This window comes from Rhodnius prolixus, unplaced genomic scaffold (assembly GCF_049639745.1).
Source record: "Rhodnius prolixus isolate KJV_2025 unplaced genomic scaffold, Rpr scaffold_1, whole genome shotgun sequence".
In the NCBI taxonomy this organism is placed as follows: domain Eukaryota; kingdom Metazoa; phylum Arthropoda; class Insecta; order Hemiptera; family Reduviidae; genus Rhodnius; species Rhodnius prolixus.
In genome coordinates, this window is record NW_027411581.1 from 60,518,328 (window position 1) to 60,536,110 (window position 17,783).

General features: G+C 29.5%; 2 protein-coding genes and 3 long non-coding RNA genes across 6 annotated transcripts in view; all 5 read left to right on the plus strand.

Annotated features, from left to right (window-relative positions):
• The first annotated feature begins 4,428 nt into the window (after nucleotides 1-4,428).
• Nucleotides 4,429-4,920, plus strand: LOC141450601 (longitudinals lacking protein, isoforms A/B/D/L-like). The gene is made up of 2 exons (XM_074121209.1): nucleotides 4,429-4,586; nucleotides 4,674-4,920. Exons 1-2 carry the CDS (start codon nucleotides 4,541-4,543, stop codon nucleotides 4,856-4,858), a joined length of 231 nt encoding a protein of 76 aa, XP_073977310.1. The 5' UTR covers nucleotides 4,429-4,540; the 3' UTR covers nucleotides 4,859-4,920.
• Nucleotides 4,921-5,892: 972 nt separating this feature from the next.
• LOC141450575 (longitudinals lacking protein, isoforms A/B/D/L-like) lies at nucleotides 5,893-8,325 on the plus strand. 2 transcript variants are annotated; one of them, XM_074121206.1, is made up of 2 exons: nucleotides 5,893-6,048; nucleotides 6,940-8,325. In XM_074121206.1, the coding sequence occupies exons 1-2, from the start codon at nucleotides 5,943-5,945 to the stop codon at nucleotides 7,128-7,130; spliced, it is 297 nt and encodes a 98-aa protein (XP_073977307.1). In that variant the 5' UTR covers nucleotides 5,893-5,942; the 3' UTR covers nucleotides 7,131-8,325. The 2 variants fall into 2 exon arrangements, with proteins under 2 accessions (XP_073977307.1, XP_073977308.1); XM_074121207.1 differs by having other exon boundaries at nucleotides 5,905-5,970.
• Nucleotides 8,326-9,124: 799 nt separating this feature from the next.
• LOC141450659 (uncharacterized) lies at nucleotides 9,125-9,508 on the plus strand. The gene is made up of 2 exons (XR_012456223.1): nucleotides 9,125-9,188; nucleotides 9,291-9,508. It is a non-coding gene; the product is annotated as an uncharacterized lncRNA (long non-coding RNA).
• A 3,313-nt stretch (nucleotides 9,509-12,821) lies between these two features.
• LOC141450649 (uncharacterized) lies at nucleotides 12,822-15,748 on the plus strand. Its single transcript, XR_012456220.1, has 3 exons — nucleotides 12,822-13,566; nucleotides 14,616-15,475; nucleotides 15,568-15,748. It is a non-coding gene; the product is annotated as an uncharacterized lncRNA (long non-coding RNA).
• Nucleotides 15,749-16,480: 732 nt separating this feature from the next.
• The window catches only part of LOC141450656 (uncharacterized), a 2,247-nt gene continuing 944 nt past the window's right edge, over nucleotides 16,481-17,783 (plus strand). Inside the window, exons 1-2 of the long non-coding RNA XR_012456222.1 lie at nucleotides 16,481-16,573; nucleotides 16,689-17,783. The exon at nucleotides 16,689-17,783 is cut by the window's right edge and continues 944 nt beyond it. This is a non-coding gene — a long non-coding RNA (uncharacterized lncRNA). The remainder of the gene's footprint in view (nucleotides 16,574-16,688) is intronic.

Consider the following 17,783-nt stretch of genomic DNA (forward strand, 5'->3'; position numbering starts at 1 on the left):
GTATCTGGCAGAGTCACTCTTCAGCTAGATCAAAACTTCTCGAAGACTTGTAATTTAAAATTTAATTGAATAAAAATAATTATTTCGAAGTATTTGGAGATAAGAATTTAAATAGTTTGAAGTAAATTTACTGTTTGTTACATTTTTATTACAGACCTTAATATCTAAAAATAATAACATTTAATGTGCTTCAAATCTGACGTTTGAGAAGGAACTTCTGATTTAAACTTTGTAAGTATAATCACGGTTTTTTTAAAAAAAAAAAAATCATAACTAACTTTTCGTCTTGCTTACATTTAAATTATTCACTTTACTTTTGCTCTTCCTTGTAGATTGTTTTATTACTTTTTGTAGTAAGCTTTATTTTAATCAGGAACCTTTTGATTTCCTTTATTTGTTTTAGGGTATAAACCAACTTTCAGATGTCCAGATTGCCATCGTTCTTACAATCGAAAGAATAATTTGCAACGCCATCGTAAGTATGAATGTGGCAAAGAGCCACAATTCCAATGTCCCGCATGTCCTTACAAATGTAAAACATCAAGTAATCTAAATGCACATATAGCTTGTAAACATTCCAAGTTATTTTTTTAAGTTTTATTTGTAGGATCTTTCTCAATTAGTAAAACTTTTCTTACCTGTTTAAAATTTTGTTCAAAACTACTATTAAGCGATTAATTATATTAATTTTATTAGAAAAAGTAAATTACCCGGTTTCATTTATTTTCGAGAATAATGTTGTAACAGTAGAATTCAGTTTCATTTGTATCACAAATTACATTTTCCATTATTACTTTCCCTCATTTTATGTTTTACATCAATGTATGTATTTTATTTACTCGAATTATTTGGCCTGTAGTTAATTTATCTAATGGGGGAAAAACAAACTGTCATACAGTATGATTAATAATTTAAAAATAGAGAAGAATATAATTATACTTATTTATTGTAAAAATTGTATTATATTATCTATAGTATTATGAATGACTGGAACTAAATAACTCAATATTAAACCTAAAGTTAACATTATAATACTCTTTAAAGTTTATTTCTTCTATATAAAAGGTATTACAACTATAACTCATTTTTACTCAGTATTAAACCTTAAGTTAATATTGTAATACTCCTTAATATTTTTTTCTACTATATAAAAAGTTTTACAATTATTTGAAATAAATATAATGGTGAATATATTTCTTTCTTCTTTATGTTTAATTTAATGCTTAATATTACTTCTTCTTTTTTTATAGCGTTAGTGAACTTCACAGCTGATTATCCAACATGGTAGAGAGCTGAAACAAGAATGAACAAGTTTGAAGAAGTTGAAGTTGAAGTCACAAGGTATTCCCTGATGGCCTCGTTTTTAGTATTTATACTATCGCATTTAAGAAATCTCTTTAACAAAAACTTACAGTTTAAATTGTTAAGTATAAGGGTTGATTAAACGCCAAAAGGTACACAAATCAGCTAGTACCCAACATTTCATTCATGCTTAGCTGATATAATTTAAGTAATTTTGCTGCATTAACTTTTTCTTCACATTTTTTTAGAAATTATTAGATGTCACAGACCCTTATGCTGGCCCTTTTCATCTACAAAATATTTGTTCAAGTAGCACTGTAGATTGACTGTTATATCTAGTTATTTATAATAATCAAACTATTAATTACTGGTGAAAAAGAAAAACGTTATAAAAAATAAAAAAAAATTATGAGGCTAAAAAATTCAAAACCTTTTTTTAAAAAATGCTTATATCAACATACATCAATGATTTTGTTTATTTTATTTATTTATTTTATTTTATTTATTTTTTTAAATCGTCGGTTTAAGTTCATTCTTCGATTAAAGTAATTGTTATTTTATGTAGTAGTCAAACGTTTATAATAATAGGTAATAATTATCTGGCTTTATCGCAAATAATATAGTTTTCTTCAATTACACTCTCAATGTAGCTGTTCTTCTCACAATGTTGAATATATGTAATATATAATAAATAAGATATGCATATTTTTAGGACAGCTAATTATTCCAGTATTTTACTATAAGTAAAATTAGGGGGCCTAAATTAAATTACAATTGAGAAATGAATAATTATTGTTGAATAATCTACTTGTTATTAACTGTGTGTTATTTGTGCTCACGAATATTTCGGTAAGACGAATTCAAGACTGAAATATTCTGTTAAATCCGTGATTCAAATTTAAACAGTAGCTGACTCTAACTTTGTTTTTCTCTACTTTAACATGAATGTATATGTGACTACTAAGAATAAAGGGCATATTAAAGAGAAATTTGAAGAATAATTTGAAATGGAGTTAAAATAAAGTACCTATTTAAAAACGAAGATATAATATACATTTTATCATAATTATAACAAAATAATATTATGATCTGGCCAGCATAAGGGTCTGTGACATCTAATAATTTCTAAAAAAATGTGAAGAAAAAGTTAATGCAGCAAAATTACTTAAATTATATCAGCTAAGCATGAATGAAATGTTGGGTACTAGCTGATTTGTGTACCTTTTGGCGTTTAATCAACCCTTATACTTAACAATTTAAACTGTAAGTTTTTGTTAAAGAGATTTTTGTACCTTTTGGATAGATTTTCATTTTTGTCTATTTTACAAAGTTACTTATCTGCTTCACAGATTTTTTTAAAATTTAGAATAAGCAATTCTATCATTATAACCTGATAAGGTGTTAAGTCGGAACCGTAACTACCATTGGAGAGATCTTTTTAAAGAATGATTATAGTTGCCATCCTCAATAACAATTTTTTTGAGAAAGCGTTTTGAATAAAATAGGAAGGTATTTGTACGTAAAAAGCAAAATTAAACTGCGATTTCAGTACTTCCTCTTAAGAGGAGTAAGAAAAATAAACTGCGATTACAGTACTTCTCCCTAAAAGGCAAAGATTTTGAATCGAACGACTATTCATTAATGTAAATAGGTTCACCCATTGATAATTTTAACGATTGCAGTACTTCCTCTTAGTAGGTGCAAGAGCATCAGCAACGTAGAGGAGCTTTAACCACTTATTCGTGCTAAATTTTATCAAAATCGGACAAAGCGTTACAGAAATATTGGTAATAATAGTTTTAGAAAGGGCCTTACTTGGGTGGGGCAAACTCCCCTCTTTATGAGGCACAGCGTTCAGACTTTTAAAGTGCAAATCTGTAAAAAATTTCAATTCGAATGACACTTCATTCATGACAATCGGTTCTCGTGTCGATAATTTGAAACGATTGCTATACTTTCCCTTAACAAGTGTAAGAGCTGATCGCCGCTTTAATGTTACGTAGGGGAGCCCTAACTCTATCATCCTACCAAATTATTTCAAAATCGGGCTAAGATTTACAGAATAATTAGTAATAATAATTTTGGAGGGGGCCTTACATAAAGGGGGCTAACTCCTCTCCTATGCGATGTACAGCGTCGAGACCCCCAAAAGGCACATCTACATAAAATTCCGAATCGAATGACACCTCATTCATGAAAATCGGTTCCCGCGTTTAGGCGCTACGTAGTTTACAAAAAAGGTAACAACAAGAAGAAGAAGAAGAAGAAGAAGAAGAAGAAGAACAAGAACAACAACAATTTTTGAAAAAGCCGTTTTTGCTCATTTTCGGCAACTTTTTTCTCGAAACCTATTAGATCTGGGTTGTTGCAAAAAAATTGCAGCTATAAAGGAGGGTTTGCCCTGTAATTTAAAGAAAATTTGGGAATTTTATCTTTTATAGAAAAAGAGAAAAAAATTGTCAAAGTTGGGTGTTTTTCAACGTTACGCTTTTTCGTGCAGTTTTTGACGATCAACCCTTATACAACTGTCCTACCGGACAGTTTTAATTACGTTTCCAATGGTTCTTCATATTTTATATTCTGATGTAAGCATCGCTCCCCTGATAACATCAGTTCCAACTCATTCTAGAGTACCTATACAAACACAACCTTATCCATTCTACTTAACACGTAAACACTGTAATAATTGTTCCTGTTAGTTTCGTGGTTTTCCTTTACACATTTCCGTATTCATAGCGATGTAGATCGTGTAAACTCGGGGGTCTCAGTATATTTTAGGGAATACCAAGCGTTACCAAGAAGGTATTGCAAGGAAGAAATCATACTGTCTGCAATGTAAGTAGATAAATAAATGTTCTTCTTTCTTCTTTCGCTGTAGACTGTGAAACGTTTTCTTCGGCTATCCTGCTTGATCTTTTTTTCTTTGGTAACTTGTGACTTCAACTTCTTCATGAGACGCCTTCTATGCGGTCTATAAAAGACGGTACTTTTTTTACTTGATTCCACCCTAAGATTGTTTGGTATTTGCACTACCTTTATTTACCATAGTTCTACTAGTTAGGTTTACAGCGGTGAAAGAGGTACAGTTCCTTCATATGGAGTACTCTTACTCGGAAGCCTTCTTCTGGTGGCCAGACCTACAAGAAAACAGAGTGCCAATTAGCCCTTCATGCTGTAGAATCGGTTCTTTTAACAAAAAAATTGATAGAAATTTTGAAGGAAAAAACTTGTAAATTATATGTATCATCTTGTTGTTCAATACTCAGCTTCTTCTACTAAAAAAGGTAATTAATTTATTTGATCTAGAAGTAAAATTAAGACTTATATAAATAAATAAAAAACGTTTCATCTTATTTTTATTTTCCCTTTAGGTAAAGCTCAGAAATTTACATGCCCCGACTGCCTGCGCATTTACAAACACAAAGCACGCATGGAATCGCATAGAAAGTACGAATGCGTTTCTCAGCCATCAATACAATGCCCGTATTGTCCGTATAAAGTTAAACAAAGGTCAGTTATGGGAAGGCATGTGGCGGCAAGGCATTGGGTAAAATGAATAGAATTCACCCATGTTTACTACTCATATTTTACACCATACTCTAAGCATGATCTCATTCTTCAGCAAGATCAAGAACTGTGAGTATTATTTACTCGTAATTCCCGTAAAAATAATAAAAAGTCAGTATAAAAGTGTCAGCAAACTGAATAGATTTTTAACATTTCAGATTTTCTCAAAAACGACGTCTAAAGTTTTCTTTCTAAACCTAAGATGCACATTGCACGTGTGCAGTTCTGTACCTGTTTTTTTTCCCCAAGTAAATGCTTTCTTAAATTAGTTCTGAGGAAGAAGTGTGACTCATTTTCATCACTCCTTTAAAGTGTTATTAAATGTAATGTGTGGCCTTATTATCTGTTTTGTTTTAATAGAAAATACTCGTATGTACTTGAAGTTTAAATAAGAAATATTTTTTAGCATACAAATTCTATGTTGTCATTTGATATTTATTGATGGAATTATATTATATTGATGGAAACTATAAAAAAAAAAGAATTGTATTTATTTTGAGGTTTCCCCATCACGTAAAAGCCCCAATATCTGATTCTAAGCTCACCATGGCATTACGGAGCGCTCTCTTAGTTGCAAATATCGCCGAAGAAGTAGGGAGGAGAGAGAACTCTATGGGGAGAAGAAGGCCCTAAAAGCAGAAGAATATGGAGGTGATAACTCTTACAAGTTTTCAGGCGAATCCCATGTTTAGGATATAAAATTTATTCATTTAAATAAGTTTGTAGAAGAAGTCGGTTTATGGATCTTTCATAAGATCTTCCTTTATCCTAAGAACTACCTGTTCAGTGCATGAGAAGATCAATGTTACATAAAGTAACTTGATCTTTTCATTATGTAAGTATATATTTATCTTTTAACCTATTTTATTTCTGTTTGACTTCATGATATTTTTATGAGTTGGATACTTGCATTTATTGAGAAAAAGGTAAATTATTTAATTTTAAAATTCAATTTCCTTAAACAAAATATAAAATAATAGAAATAATCGTATAACAATTTCTTTCTTTTTTTCCCCATTCTAGTGAAGTTTCGATGCCCGGATTGTCATCGCACATACAAGCACAAGGGCCACATGCAATCGCATAGAAAATATGAATGTGGTAAGGAGCCACAGTTTCAGTGTCCACATTGTCAATTCAGAACCAAAACTCGTAGTAATCTAAAATCTCATGTAGCTTGTAAGCATTCCTTACTTTAATCCATTAATCATCCTATATATTAATATATTAATTCCTATATATTAATTATTTTAAAGGAGACTCTCTTCAAGCTAGACAAAGGATTTTTTTACATTTTTAAATGAGTAATTTAAAAAACAAATTGTACAACTTTAATAAAATTAATATTGCACATGCATGTTCAATTAATGTGCCTTTGGATTTTTTTAATGATTATAGTTTCTAATTGAACTTAAGTATAAATGAACTGAGGTGGGAGGATTCATTCAAATTTAGATCTTGGTTTAAGATAAAATCAAGTTATTGGAACAGACTCCCTTAGTACATGATGGGAACAATGTACTACCCTGGAAAAGCAGTATACTGTATGAAGTCTCTTTCCAGTTATATTTCACTTGCTCTAAACCTATCAGCACAAATTAAAATTCTTCTAGGAAAAAAAAAGGATATGTTCTTATTGATTCTAGTAATTATCATGATGTTTTCTTCTTGTTTAGGATCAGAAATGAATTATGAATCTCCAATTAGCCATCGTTCTTATAAACATAAAAGAAATATGCAAAGGTATTGTAAATTCCAATGTGGTTAAGAACCAGAATTTTTATGCCCTAAATGATGCCCCCTTTCAAAACCAAGACACGCAGAAATCTTATGACACATCATGCTACAAAACATACTAAGTTGAATATAGAGTTTTTAAATATACATTAAAGATTAAAAATAGGAAAGAAAAAGCAATTCTATTCTTGAGTGGAGCACAAAAAAAAATTATAATTATTTTACAATTTTTTATTGTTTTGAGCTTTTAATGTTTAGTTTCTGTCAACTAATGTTTGACCAAATCTAAATTTTTCTCGTAATTTCCATCTTAACTCTGTTTTCTTTTTTTAGATACATCTTTACGTTGTGAACGTTGTGGCAATATATACAAATATAGAAAAGGTTTATATCAACATTTGAAATATGAATGTGGTAAAGAGCCAATGTTAAGATGTGAATTTTGTCCGCATAAAACTAAACATAAATTTAATCTTAAAAGGCATATTATGGTCAAACACATTATGGGAAAAAAAGAAGTTTGATTTGATTTTTCCTTTTTTTCCAGAAACTTGTTCCTTAAAAAAGAAAATAAGCTTGTATTTTTGACCCCCCCCTGGAAAATTTTGGAACAAATTATGACATATTTTAAAAATAAATAGTTAAAAAGTTTTATTAAAAAAAGTTATTTTGTTAATTTGTTATGTTACTGGAATATTCTGTTCAATTATAAACATTTAAAGACTGATTGTACTAAATGTGAGATGTGAGCCCTATTGAAAACGAGGACTTATTTTTATTTTTTAACTGTCTGTTTTAGCTATCTTTCTCTTTAGCTGTTCATAAGAATGAACTGCTCTAATAAATATTTTCTAGCAGCTAGTGAGTTACTTGAATACATTAACGGAAAATATTGGAGATATTTAATAAAACAATATAAGCATGCTCATCAACTTTAATGTTGCCTGTAGAGTTTATTCCTTTGGTACAAATACTTTAATTTTTTTCCATTTTAATTCAGAACTTGTTTTGTAATTTAGTTCTGTTTTTCTTCACCTTCGTTTTATTTATTTGCATGTTGCTCCTTTATTATTATTTTCATTATAATATTTAGTTTATCATAACAAGACTCCCAAGACTCTGGCGGTCCATGAGACCAAAAGTTATGTCTTTAGTAAGTATTTTTTTTAATTTTATGTTACTTATGAATATAAATTTAAATATTTTTAATTAATAAAGACAATTATTCTGTTCAATCAAGTGAAAAATCAAGTTTGTATTACCAATTTATGTATAATTTCTTCAAAATAAGTTTCCTTTATCTTTGTGATAAGAAGTTTTTTTTTTATTAATTTGGAAAAAATTTAATAATGACTACAGCATTTAGTAAAATTTAAAATAATTTTTTGCAATATTTCATTTATTGATATCCTCCAACCATTCAAATTTAAGTTAATATCACTTACTAATTTCTTTCATTCCTAAGATGAAATTATCTTGTCAATGAACCTTTTTATTTAACCTGTTAATTTAACTAAATAAGAATTGCTGCTTTAAAGATATACATTCTTTTTGTTATTCAAGTCCTCTTCTGTATTTCTGAAGTGGTAAAGACGTTTGACTACAATATAGTTTCATTTTTTTTAGAGAATTCTATTGTGGTTAAATACATGAGAGTAAGAACATAAAATTATTAGATAAAAACTAACTAGAAAATTTTGAAAATAATTAATTTTTCATTTCTTAGGGCTATGGAAGAGATTTCCTTGTCCAGATTGTCAAAGAACTTACAAACGCAAAGATCATATGCAAGCACATAGGAAATATGAATGCGGTAAAGATGCACAGTTTCAATGTTCAAAATGTCCTTATAAATCGAAACTTAAGGGCAATCTAAAGAAACATTTTATTTGTAAACATTATATGCATTAATATTAATAAAAATCATACAGATAGTTGGATCCATATTACAGGATAGTGTTGTTGATTTCATCATATTTTCTTAGCTATCTTATGTTCTTTAACTCTGACAGATTTCAGTTGTTTTCTTAATCAGAAGGTCCATTAAGTTGGGCTGCAGACGTTGATATCCACTTTCAAAATTACTATCACTATGTGTCGACAAGAATTACCATATTCGGTATGTACCATGTGTCAATAAAATAAAAACTAGAGGAATATTTTGAGTTAATTTTGAAATACATTATATTGGATTAGATTGATAAAAATAAAAGGTTAATAGGGAACTTAAGCTGTTCCCGAGGGATGTCAGAGATCTTCCTATTAGCCTTCACTAGCCGTTAGAGATTCTTGAGAATTAAGACTCTGCATGCCAATCGTGTTGAAACGTTTTATCTACAAAACTATCTGAGAAACGTTAAATAGGGAGGTTAATTACACACGATTCAGTATGAGGTTGAAGTCGGCATCTCTGCATTAACTTGAGCCAACCTTAATTGGGGCAATCCCAAAACGGTCGGAATTAAAGATGACTTATAAAATCAACAATATTAATATTTGATGTTAACTTAGATTATATTATAGATTGCATTGAAAATGTCAAATTCCGAAGAGGAAATCTGTTATTTTCTTTTTAGTCACAGGTAAAGTTCCATTTCCATGTTTATGAGTCTATTTAAACTGAATAATTGTTTACATTATTATGTCTACTAATAAATCTATTATCTTTTTCTTTGTTTGTTTAGATTATTCAAAAAGATTTCAATGTCCAGATTGTCTACGCTTCTACAAACACAGTAAAAGTTTACGAAACCATCGCAAATTTGAATGTGGCAAAGAACCACAATTACAATGCCCAATGTGTCCGTACAAATCAAAAATAAAAAGCAACTTAAAAAAACATATTTTTTGTAAGCATTACAGTAATTCAAACAAAATATAGTTTTATTAATTTTTAATATAATTAAGTTTTTCTTTTTTGACCACCAAAATCATAGTTTTTCTCTATTTTTCAACTGGTATAAAAAGAAGAAGAAAAAACGATGGCGAAAAATTGTACTAAAAATGAAGTTACTTTAATTTTCTAAGTGCTCTATTGTATTTTCGATTATATTCTAAAATATTATAATCTGATTGATTAGCGTCACTTGATAATCTGATAAGTAGGCGAAGATCCAAGCTGTAATAGTTTTGTGGCACCTGTTGTGGATATCGTCCTCTGAATGTTACATTCTTTCTAGACTAGTACGTAATTATTTCTTCTAAAGTGTATAGGTATTACAGACTTTTTGCTTGTTATCTAGCCTATTTGAATAAGTAGGTGGACAATAACTAACGTAAGCCCTGAGTGAGTTTTTCTTTTTTTCTTTTGTATAATTAGTTGTTACTTCTATTGGTAGTTCATTGAATTTTAGATAGAATAGATTTTTTTTTAAAAAAAATAACTAAGTATTCTAAATGACAGTAGATGCAATACATCAACATGTGGACTTGCAAATCTAGAACACTTCTTTCAAGACCTGTTTGGTCGTACTTAAAAGTAATTTTGTGCCAGGAAAGAGTTTGAGAAGAGTTAATAGCGGTATTTCCGGATGGAGGGCTCTTCAATCGAAATTAAATGGAATGAAAGAGAATGCCTTAGAACCTGTTAGGTGATTACAGGTAAATATTTTAGAGGAGGGAGGAATTTTCATTTATTTGGGAAATTGTCCTTTCACCTGATGTAAGAATTATCAGAGAATGGTAAATAATGGCAAACAAATACATTGGCTCAGAGGTAATAAGATTTTTATTTAATTTATATTTAAAAAAAAATTGTGAAAAACATTCATCTAATAGCTTAATATTTAATTTTCTTCTATCTAGGGTTACAAGAGAGATATGAATGCCCTGTATGTCATCGATGTTACAAACATAGAAGAAATATGTTGAGGCATCGAAATCTTGAATGTGGAATAGAACCACAATTTCCATGCCCTAAATGTCCTTTCAGAAGCAAGAGCCGCAGTAATCTTAAGGCTCATCTGGCATGCAAACATTCACTGTTAAATATTGTTCTTTTTAAAGAACAATAAATCACATTTGTGCAGAAAAATATGAATTAAAATCCCGTGAGTAAGGAACAGTGGCTTTCTTGATAAGTATTAAAAGTAAATTTTTGTAATTTAGGAAATTATCTGTAAAATTACTAATTATCTTCCTATTTTTTTGCATTTTTTTTTTTTAGGTTCATCTTTACGTTGTGAGTTTTGTGGTCATAAATACAAATATAAGAAAGGATTAAATCAACATTTAAAATATGAATGCGGCAAAGATCCAATGTTTCAGTGTGATTTCTGTCCGCATAAAACTAAACAAAAAGTCAACCTTAAAAGGCATGTTTTTCTTATTCATGGTTCCAACTGGAAAGAAAACTGATGTTATTTTTTAATATAAAATGATTTGGTATTTCAATTGAATTTACAAATGTTTATTGTACAAAGTATTTTATCAAAATTAATACCTATTGACAGCTGAGTTACTCAAGGCAAATTCAGAGTTTATTGATTTATTTTTTATAAAAGAAAAAGAAATTTGAATTTTACCAGTGGATTATCAAGCTTTAGAGATACTATTACTATTTTTTTATGAGCGGCGTGTATTTTTTGTCTAAGGACATGTATTTGGAAATCGTTTTTGTTAGTTGAATATTGACCGAAAAAATGAAAGTTTCTTAAAATTGTTAGTGTAATTCCAGTGTTCAAGTATTTCTCAAAAGTTCAGAAAATATTTTGATATCTTCCACATGAGTGGAAACGCCAGTTACTAAATTTAAACAATCTTTTGTAATAAAATTTTGTAGTTTTTACACTTATCATTTTTTTGTTGCAAACTTATAAGATTATATTAATTTTTAAAATGCCTAAATGATTTACTAAATTTTGTGTTAATTTGGGAGGCAATTGAAGATATTTTTTTGCAAAAAGTGTTTAAATGCAATAAGTATGGTTACAATTTTAGTTTACAGTTGCTTTTCATTTAAGAAACATAATTTTTGTAATTGTCTTTATTTATTGTTTCTTTAAAGCACTAAGCAGGTTAAATGTTAAAGATAATTCTAAACCAAAAGAACAATTGCGTACTTAGTTTCTTTTCAAATTATTCAATAAAATGTTAATAAAAAAAAAAAAAAAATTGTCTACAGTTGCTCAAAATAAGCAGACCACTCTTTATTTTAATAATAGAAAATTATCAGATAAGATAACTCTACCATAATACTTTTATGAAGTCTCAATAATGACTATTTTCCCCATCCCTTAAGAAGAAGATTTTTGGCGTTCTGTCTGCCATTCTCAATCCGAACTACAAATATTGTTGAAGTTTATTGTTGTAGCCACAACTGAAAGAAGAGATATCGGATTATTTCAGGAAACTTAACTCTTACTGAAGAAGCCCTGAACTAAAGTCTCCCAAGTCTACTTCAGTAAGAACTAATGGGTTTTAAGGTAATATGCACACAATATGTCGATACACTGAAGAGACTTCAGATGCCAATTATTTTAGGTTTTGAAGTTCCTTAAGTTCTTACAGCTATTTATTTATTTTAATGATTGGTAAGGAAGCAGTATTTTAATATCCTTCTTTACGGATGCAAGATCCGCCATTTGTGTGTAGTATTCTCTCTTCTAAGGCTCATCTGTGCAAATTAAGGAACTTGAAATGGTGAAGATGTTTTAAGTAATTAGGTTGTTAGACGTGCAAATTACGAGAGAAATCTTTGTGAAATAACAACTTGTTAGAGAATATCTAATTCATAAAAAAGTAATATTACCCAAAATGTATGGTTTAATGGTCAATTTTTGATTAATTCTATTCACACATAAAGGGTGAATATTCGTTTACAATTCTCTTGGGAAATTAAATTACAAACTTTTTGAGTGAGAACAAATTATTTCTAGCCAGCTGTTAAGAAACTATATTTTGTAAAAGTTACTAACCTGTATAATTTGATAATATTTTATAGCTTATGTATCCTCTAATATTTAATTTTCTATTTTTGTTTAGGTTTTGAAACTTCATTACAATGTCCAGACTGTCATCACTATTATAAAAACAAAAGAAGTATGCAATCACATCGTATATATTGCGGTAAAATGGAACAGCTTCCATGCCCTTTATGTCCTTTTTTATGCAGGACTCGAAGTAATCTTACTAAACATATGAAAAATATTCATGTTTATGATAAAAAGGCTATACTTAAATGTCAGTATTGTACCCATGAAACTAAACTAAAATCTAATCTTAAAAGGCATATTATTGCTAAACATGTTTCTTTATGAGGAGTCTAATTGAATTATTTTGTTGTGAAAGGAAGTTTTATTAGTTACATATATCATAAAATGAAATGTCGGAGCTTTTCTTTCGTAGAAGAAAAGTCAAAAAAAAAATAGTACAAATCGGTAAATAAATTGTCTTTTTTTGAATTCGATTTCTTCTTTGCTAGTCCTATTTCCAATTTAGCCACCTCTGAGAATTTGCTCCTTTTACTAAGTTTATTTCTTAGCGCATACCCAATCAGCATTCAAAAATAGGTTTCAATAGTTGGCCATCAGATTAACCTTTCTCTTTTTTTTTCAACAAGGTACTACCACCAAATAAACTAATGGTATCATAGGACAGATCTATTCTTGCCTAATTAACTTTTTGTCAATACCGAGTCTGATTTCAACTATAAATTTGTGCTAACAACTAGCGACAATACTTACACGTGCACTAGTTTGAAGGTGATATAGTGATGGATTTTTTAAAAAAACTTGTAGAAACCATATTGTTTGTGGTTAGGTTATGCAGGCAAATGTACTAAATAACTACTTCAGTTTTTTTTGAACAGTTATATTTTTTCCTTTTATCATTGGCACCATGTTTAAAGTGAGTGTAATGTGGCTGTGTTAAAGATAATTAAAACAACGGACAGTGATGGATGGTTAAATTTCTATGGAGTTTCCTATGTTATATATACAAATAGAAGACGACAATTTTTGGGTAAAAACCATAAATTAAATTCTAATTAGAATTCTTTAGTTTTATTTTGCTCCTACTGCCTTTTACAAGACAGAAAATCTTTACAATAGCCCACGGAGGTGTGGCCTAATATCGAAGTGATTCTGATTCGCTCTTACCATATAACCCGCCAAATTCAAATGTAAATATAAAAATATTTATTTTATATTTACATTTAAATCTGAAGGGTTATATGGTAACGGCGAATCAGAATCACTTCGAATTATTAATTCAAGATTCAAAATTTTATTTAACTTCTTTTTGTGGGGGCTTTGCCCCCACACCCCTGATCTATTTTTTATTTTTATGGGGGGCTTCCCCCCCCCACAACCCAACTAATCCACACACAACTCTAATTTGTAATTCAGACACATGAAAAACAAAAGAAAAGAAGCCTACCTTATTCAATGCAATCCCTATCCTTCTGTTTCTACACTTTATTTACTCCCTTAAATAATGCTCTCAATTGATCGCCCATGGAAGAATGACTTCTTTTCATACTTAACACACTTCGGACCTACATATCTATTACACATGAAACCAACACCCATTCAAAATTTTGAAACTTTCATCTCTCCATCTTCATTCAGACTACATTCATGCTTTAAATAAAAGAAAAACTGTAGATTTTAAACGTTCATGTTTTATGAACTTTAAAAAAAACGCACCTTAAGTTACACACTGGACACTGGCGGGAACTGATAATACGTTGGAAAGGAAGCAGTTACTAAGTGTGAGTGTACTGCGCATGCTCACTAAAAATAAATAGGCAAGAAATTCAAAAAAATTATATACAGCACATTAGCGGGAAGTTGAGAAATTTAAAAAGAATATATTGAACATTGGCGGTAGTTTAAAAAGTCAACGGTAAGTGTGCTGTACTGCGCATGCGCTTAAAATAAATAGGCCACACCTCCGTGGGCTATTGTAAAGATTAACCAATCTAATCTTTTATAACCAAATAATAATTTTCAAGAAAAGATTAGTAATTATGAATTTTTCAATAAAAATAATCACATTTTATCTCCTAGGTTGGCTGAAGAGATTTACTTGCCCAGATTGTCATCGTTCGTACACTCGTAAAGATAATATGCAACGTCATCGTAGGTACGAATGTGACAAAGAACCACAATTCCAATGTCCAAATTGTCCATACAAATGTAAAACAGTCAGTAATCTTAAGTCGCATATTGCTTGTAAACATTCTAATATAAGATTTTAAATACGAACTTAAATCCAAAAACAACATTAATTGCACAAAACTTGTATATTTTTCAGTTTCTTTTAAAATATGGAAATATTTTATCATAATAAATGGAGTCATAATAAATAATTATTTTTAATGTTTTTTGATTTATTTAGTTTATGACAAGTATAGATGTATGTGGTCCCATGGTCAGAACAGAGCATACCGCAAGGAACTTGATTTTTTATTATCAACATCACTATCTCTAGTTATCTCTCTGAGTAGTTTGGTATGTCAATTGCATCACTTTTACTACATCTAATTGTAAAGCAGCTCGAGTATACGCGCAAGTCTCAAGTAGAAGAGTGTTGTAAAACCAATTATTCGCTTTCTATATGAAACTCAATTTTACGATAATCCTTAAAATGTTCTTCAACACATTGCGTAGTAATTAGCACACTTGTCTTTGATGCGAGATTAGCAGAGTTCAATTTCTGTATGGGCTCAAATAGTTACGCCTTGGTATCTAAGAAATGGTGGACAGCAGATTTGTTAGCGAAGATAATATTCAACGACAGAGAGAAATCTCCTTCATAAGCTACAAGATTCTCATTAGCGTACTAAGGAGAATAATGCAAATAAACTAACTGCAATCGATTGTTTTTGTAATCTGAAATGGAGCTCACATAGGACAATTTTTGCAGGGTTGATAGTTTTTTAATTTTTGAAAATCAATTACTTTTTAATTTAGCAAACTTTTTTGTTCTAATTGTTTGATTTGTTTATTTTTTGCTTAGATTTGAAAATGAGTTTGCATTGTTCCCAATGCCCTTTCGTTGGCGCAACCACTGGAATTTTGAGTAAACATATGAAACATAGTCACGGCATTGAAAGGAAGACTCCTATGTTCAAATGTCAATTTTGTCCACACGAAACTAGATTTAAAAGTAATCTTAAGCAGCATGTGATTGCCAAACATTTCTGTCCCCTATTGTTGTAAACATTTTTAATGTACATACGTATAATTAATAATATTTTTCTTAAAGAATTTAAAGAGTTTTTAATTTGTTAATTGTAAATGCTCATGATTTAGATTTGTATCAGTAGATGATTGTGCATTATTAAGTAAAGAAATGCATGGCACACTTATAATAATAGTTTTATGTAACCCATTAAATAAAATTATAAGTCCTACATTTTGTTTCGGAACATTTGCCTTCTTAACTTTGCTGGACCTCGCCTGTAACCGCTAGGCTAACGTGACTTCTCAGTAACATATTAAGAAAAGTTAATAATTATTCTTTAGGGGAGAATAAAAAGCTTTATTTTAGTTTAACAACGCCGTTACTTGCTGCCCTATGTGGGTTGGAATTGGAATTAGTTTAGGGTTAGCCCTAGCCTAAAGAGTTTTTTCTAATTAGCACCCTACCCAGGCCCCATGCGAAGCTGTTATACTATGTAAGGCTTGGATATCCGCAGGAATTTCCAATGTTCCTGAAGAAGTGGATAGTTTACGTCGAGTGGCTGTAGGGAATATCTGGTTTGTCGTATCGTACTTCTAAATTGCTTATAGGATATATTTATATCTAAATATGTAAGCACAAAAAAATATGATTTTTTTATATAATTAATTTATTTTTCTTTATAATTTTTTTCTGGAAGTATTTTTGATTTGTTTAGATATGATATAGTAATTTTAAATTTTTCTTTAAAGTATCCTTACTGTGTATTAAAATTTCTGAGAAGAACAAGTACAAATTTAAAGGAAATACCAGTGGAAATTGGAAAACACTAAAAGAGAATGTAAATTAATTTTTATTTTTTTTTAATTGTGCTGTTGAGATTGTAGCTTTATTGTTGATTAATTTTTAAATAAAGTTGTCGTAACGATTAGTAATAATAGATTTTTTTTAAACAGGAGAAGACAGGAAGAGACATGCTTGTCCAGATTGCCAGAGAACTTATAAATATAAAAAAAATATGCTAGCTCATCGTAAATATCAGTGCGGTAAAGAGCCACAATTTCAATGCCCTTTCTGTGTATATAAAGGGAGAAGGCGTGGCCATCTTACTGGTCATTTGGGCAATAAACATTTAGATCAATTGTTCAAAGATAGATTAATTTAAACTAAAAATAAAATTATCAACTTTTTTATAACTATTAAAATACTTTGGATTACGTTTTTTTTTAAAAAAAAAATCAGTTAACTATTACAACCTGTAATTGGGGAAGCCATAACTCCCCATGGATCATGGTCCTTTCACTTGCCACACCCCTCAAATATCTTATTGCCATTGATGAAGGCACTCATCTGTGCCTTCAAATGTTAACCAAATAGTTCTTATTCTTTGAAAAAATGTTTTTATAAATTTTTAAAGTTTCAGCGTTAATAGACAAACTTTGGATCCAACTTGTTTATGTTAAAACATTTTGATAAATTGTTTAGAGTATCATACAATAAAGAGTTGTAAATTTTAACTTTTGAATCGTTATTTTCTGTTTGGTTTCCTCCTACACTTCTTTTTTTATGATTTTCTGTTTTATACTATTGATCAATTTTAAATTAACTATATTTTTTTTTTATTTAATGCCGAAAAATTGTAAAACTCCCAGTAATGCGAAAATAGTGCATTTGTTAAATCAAGTAAAAGATAAATTATCCTTTTTGTAAAAATTGGGAAATTATAGTGTTAAAACTACTATTAGTTTATTCCCCTTTTTTGTGTAGATAGTGGCAATATTAGGAAACATAAGTGTGAAAAATGTCACCGCACCTATAAATATAAAAATAATATGATAGCTCATCTTAAATTTGAATGTGGAAAGGAGCCAAAATTCCAGTGTCCAGGATGTCCATTCAGAAGCAAAACTCCCAGTAATATAAAGGCACATCTAGCTAGAAAGCACCTACTGGATGGAGAGAGTATCTCCTTTACTATTAAATAGGCGTATTTCATACAATCAGTTTAAAGAGTAATTATATTGAACTAATTGATTTAATGGTTAATAAAT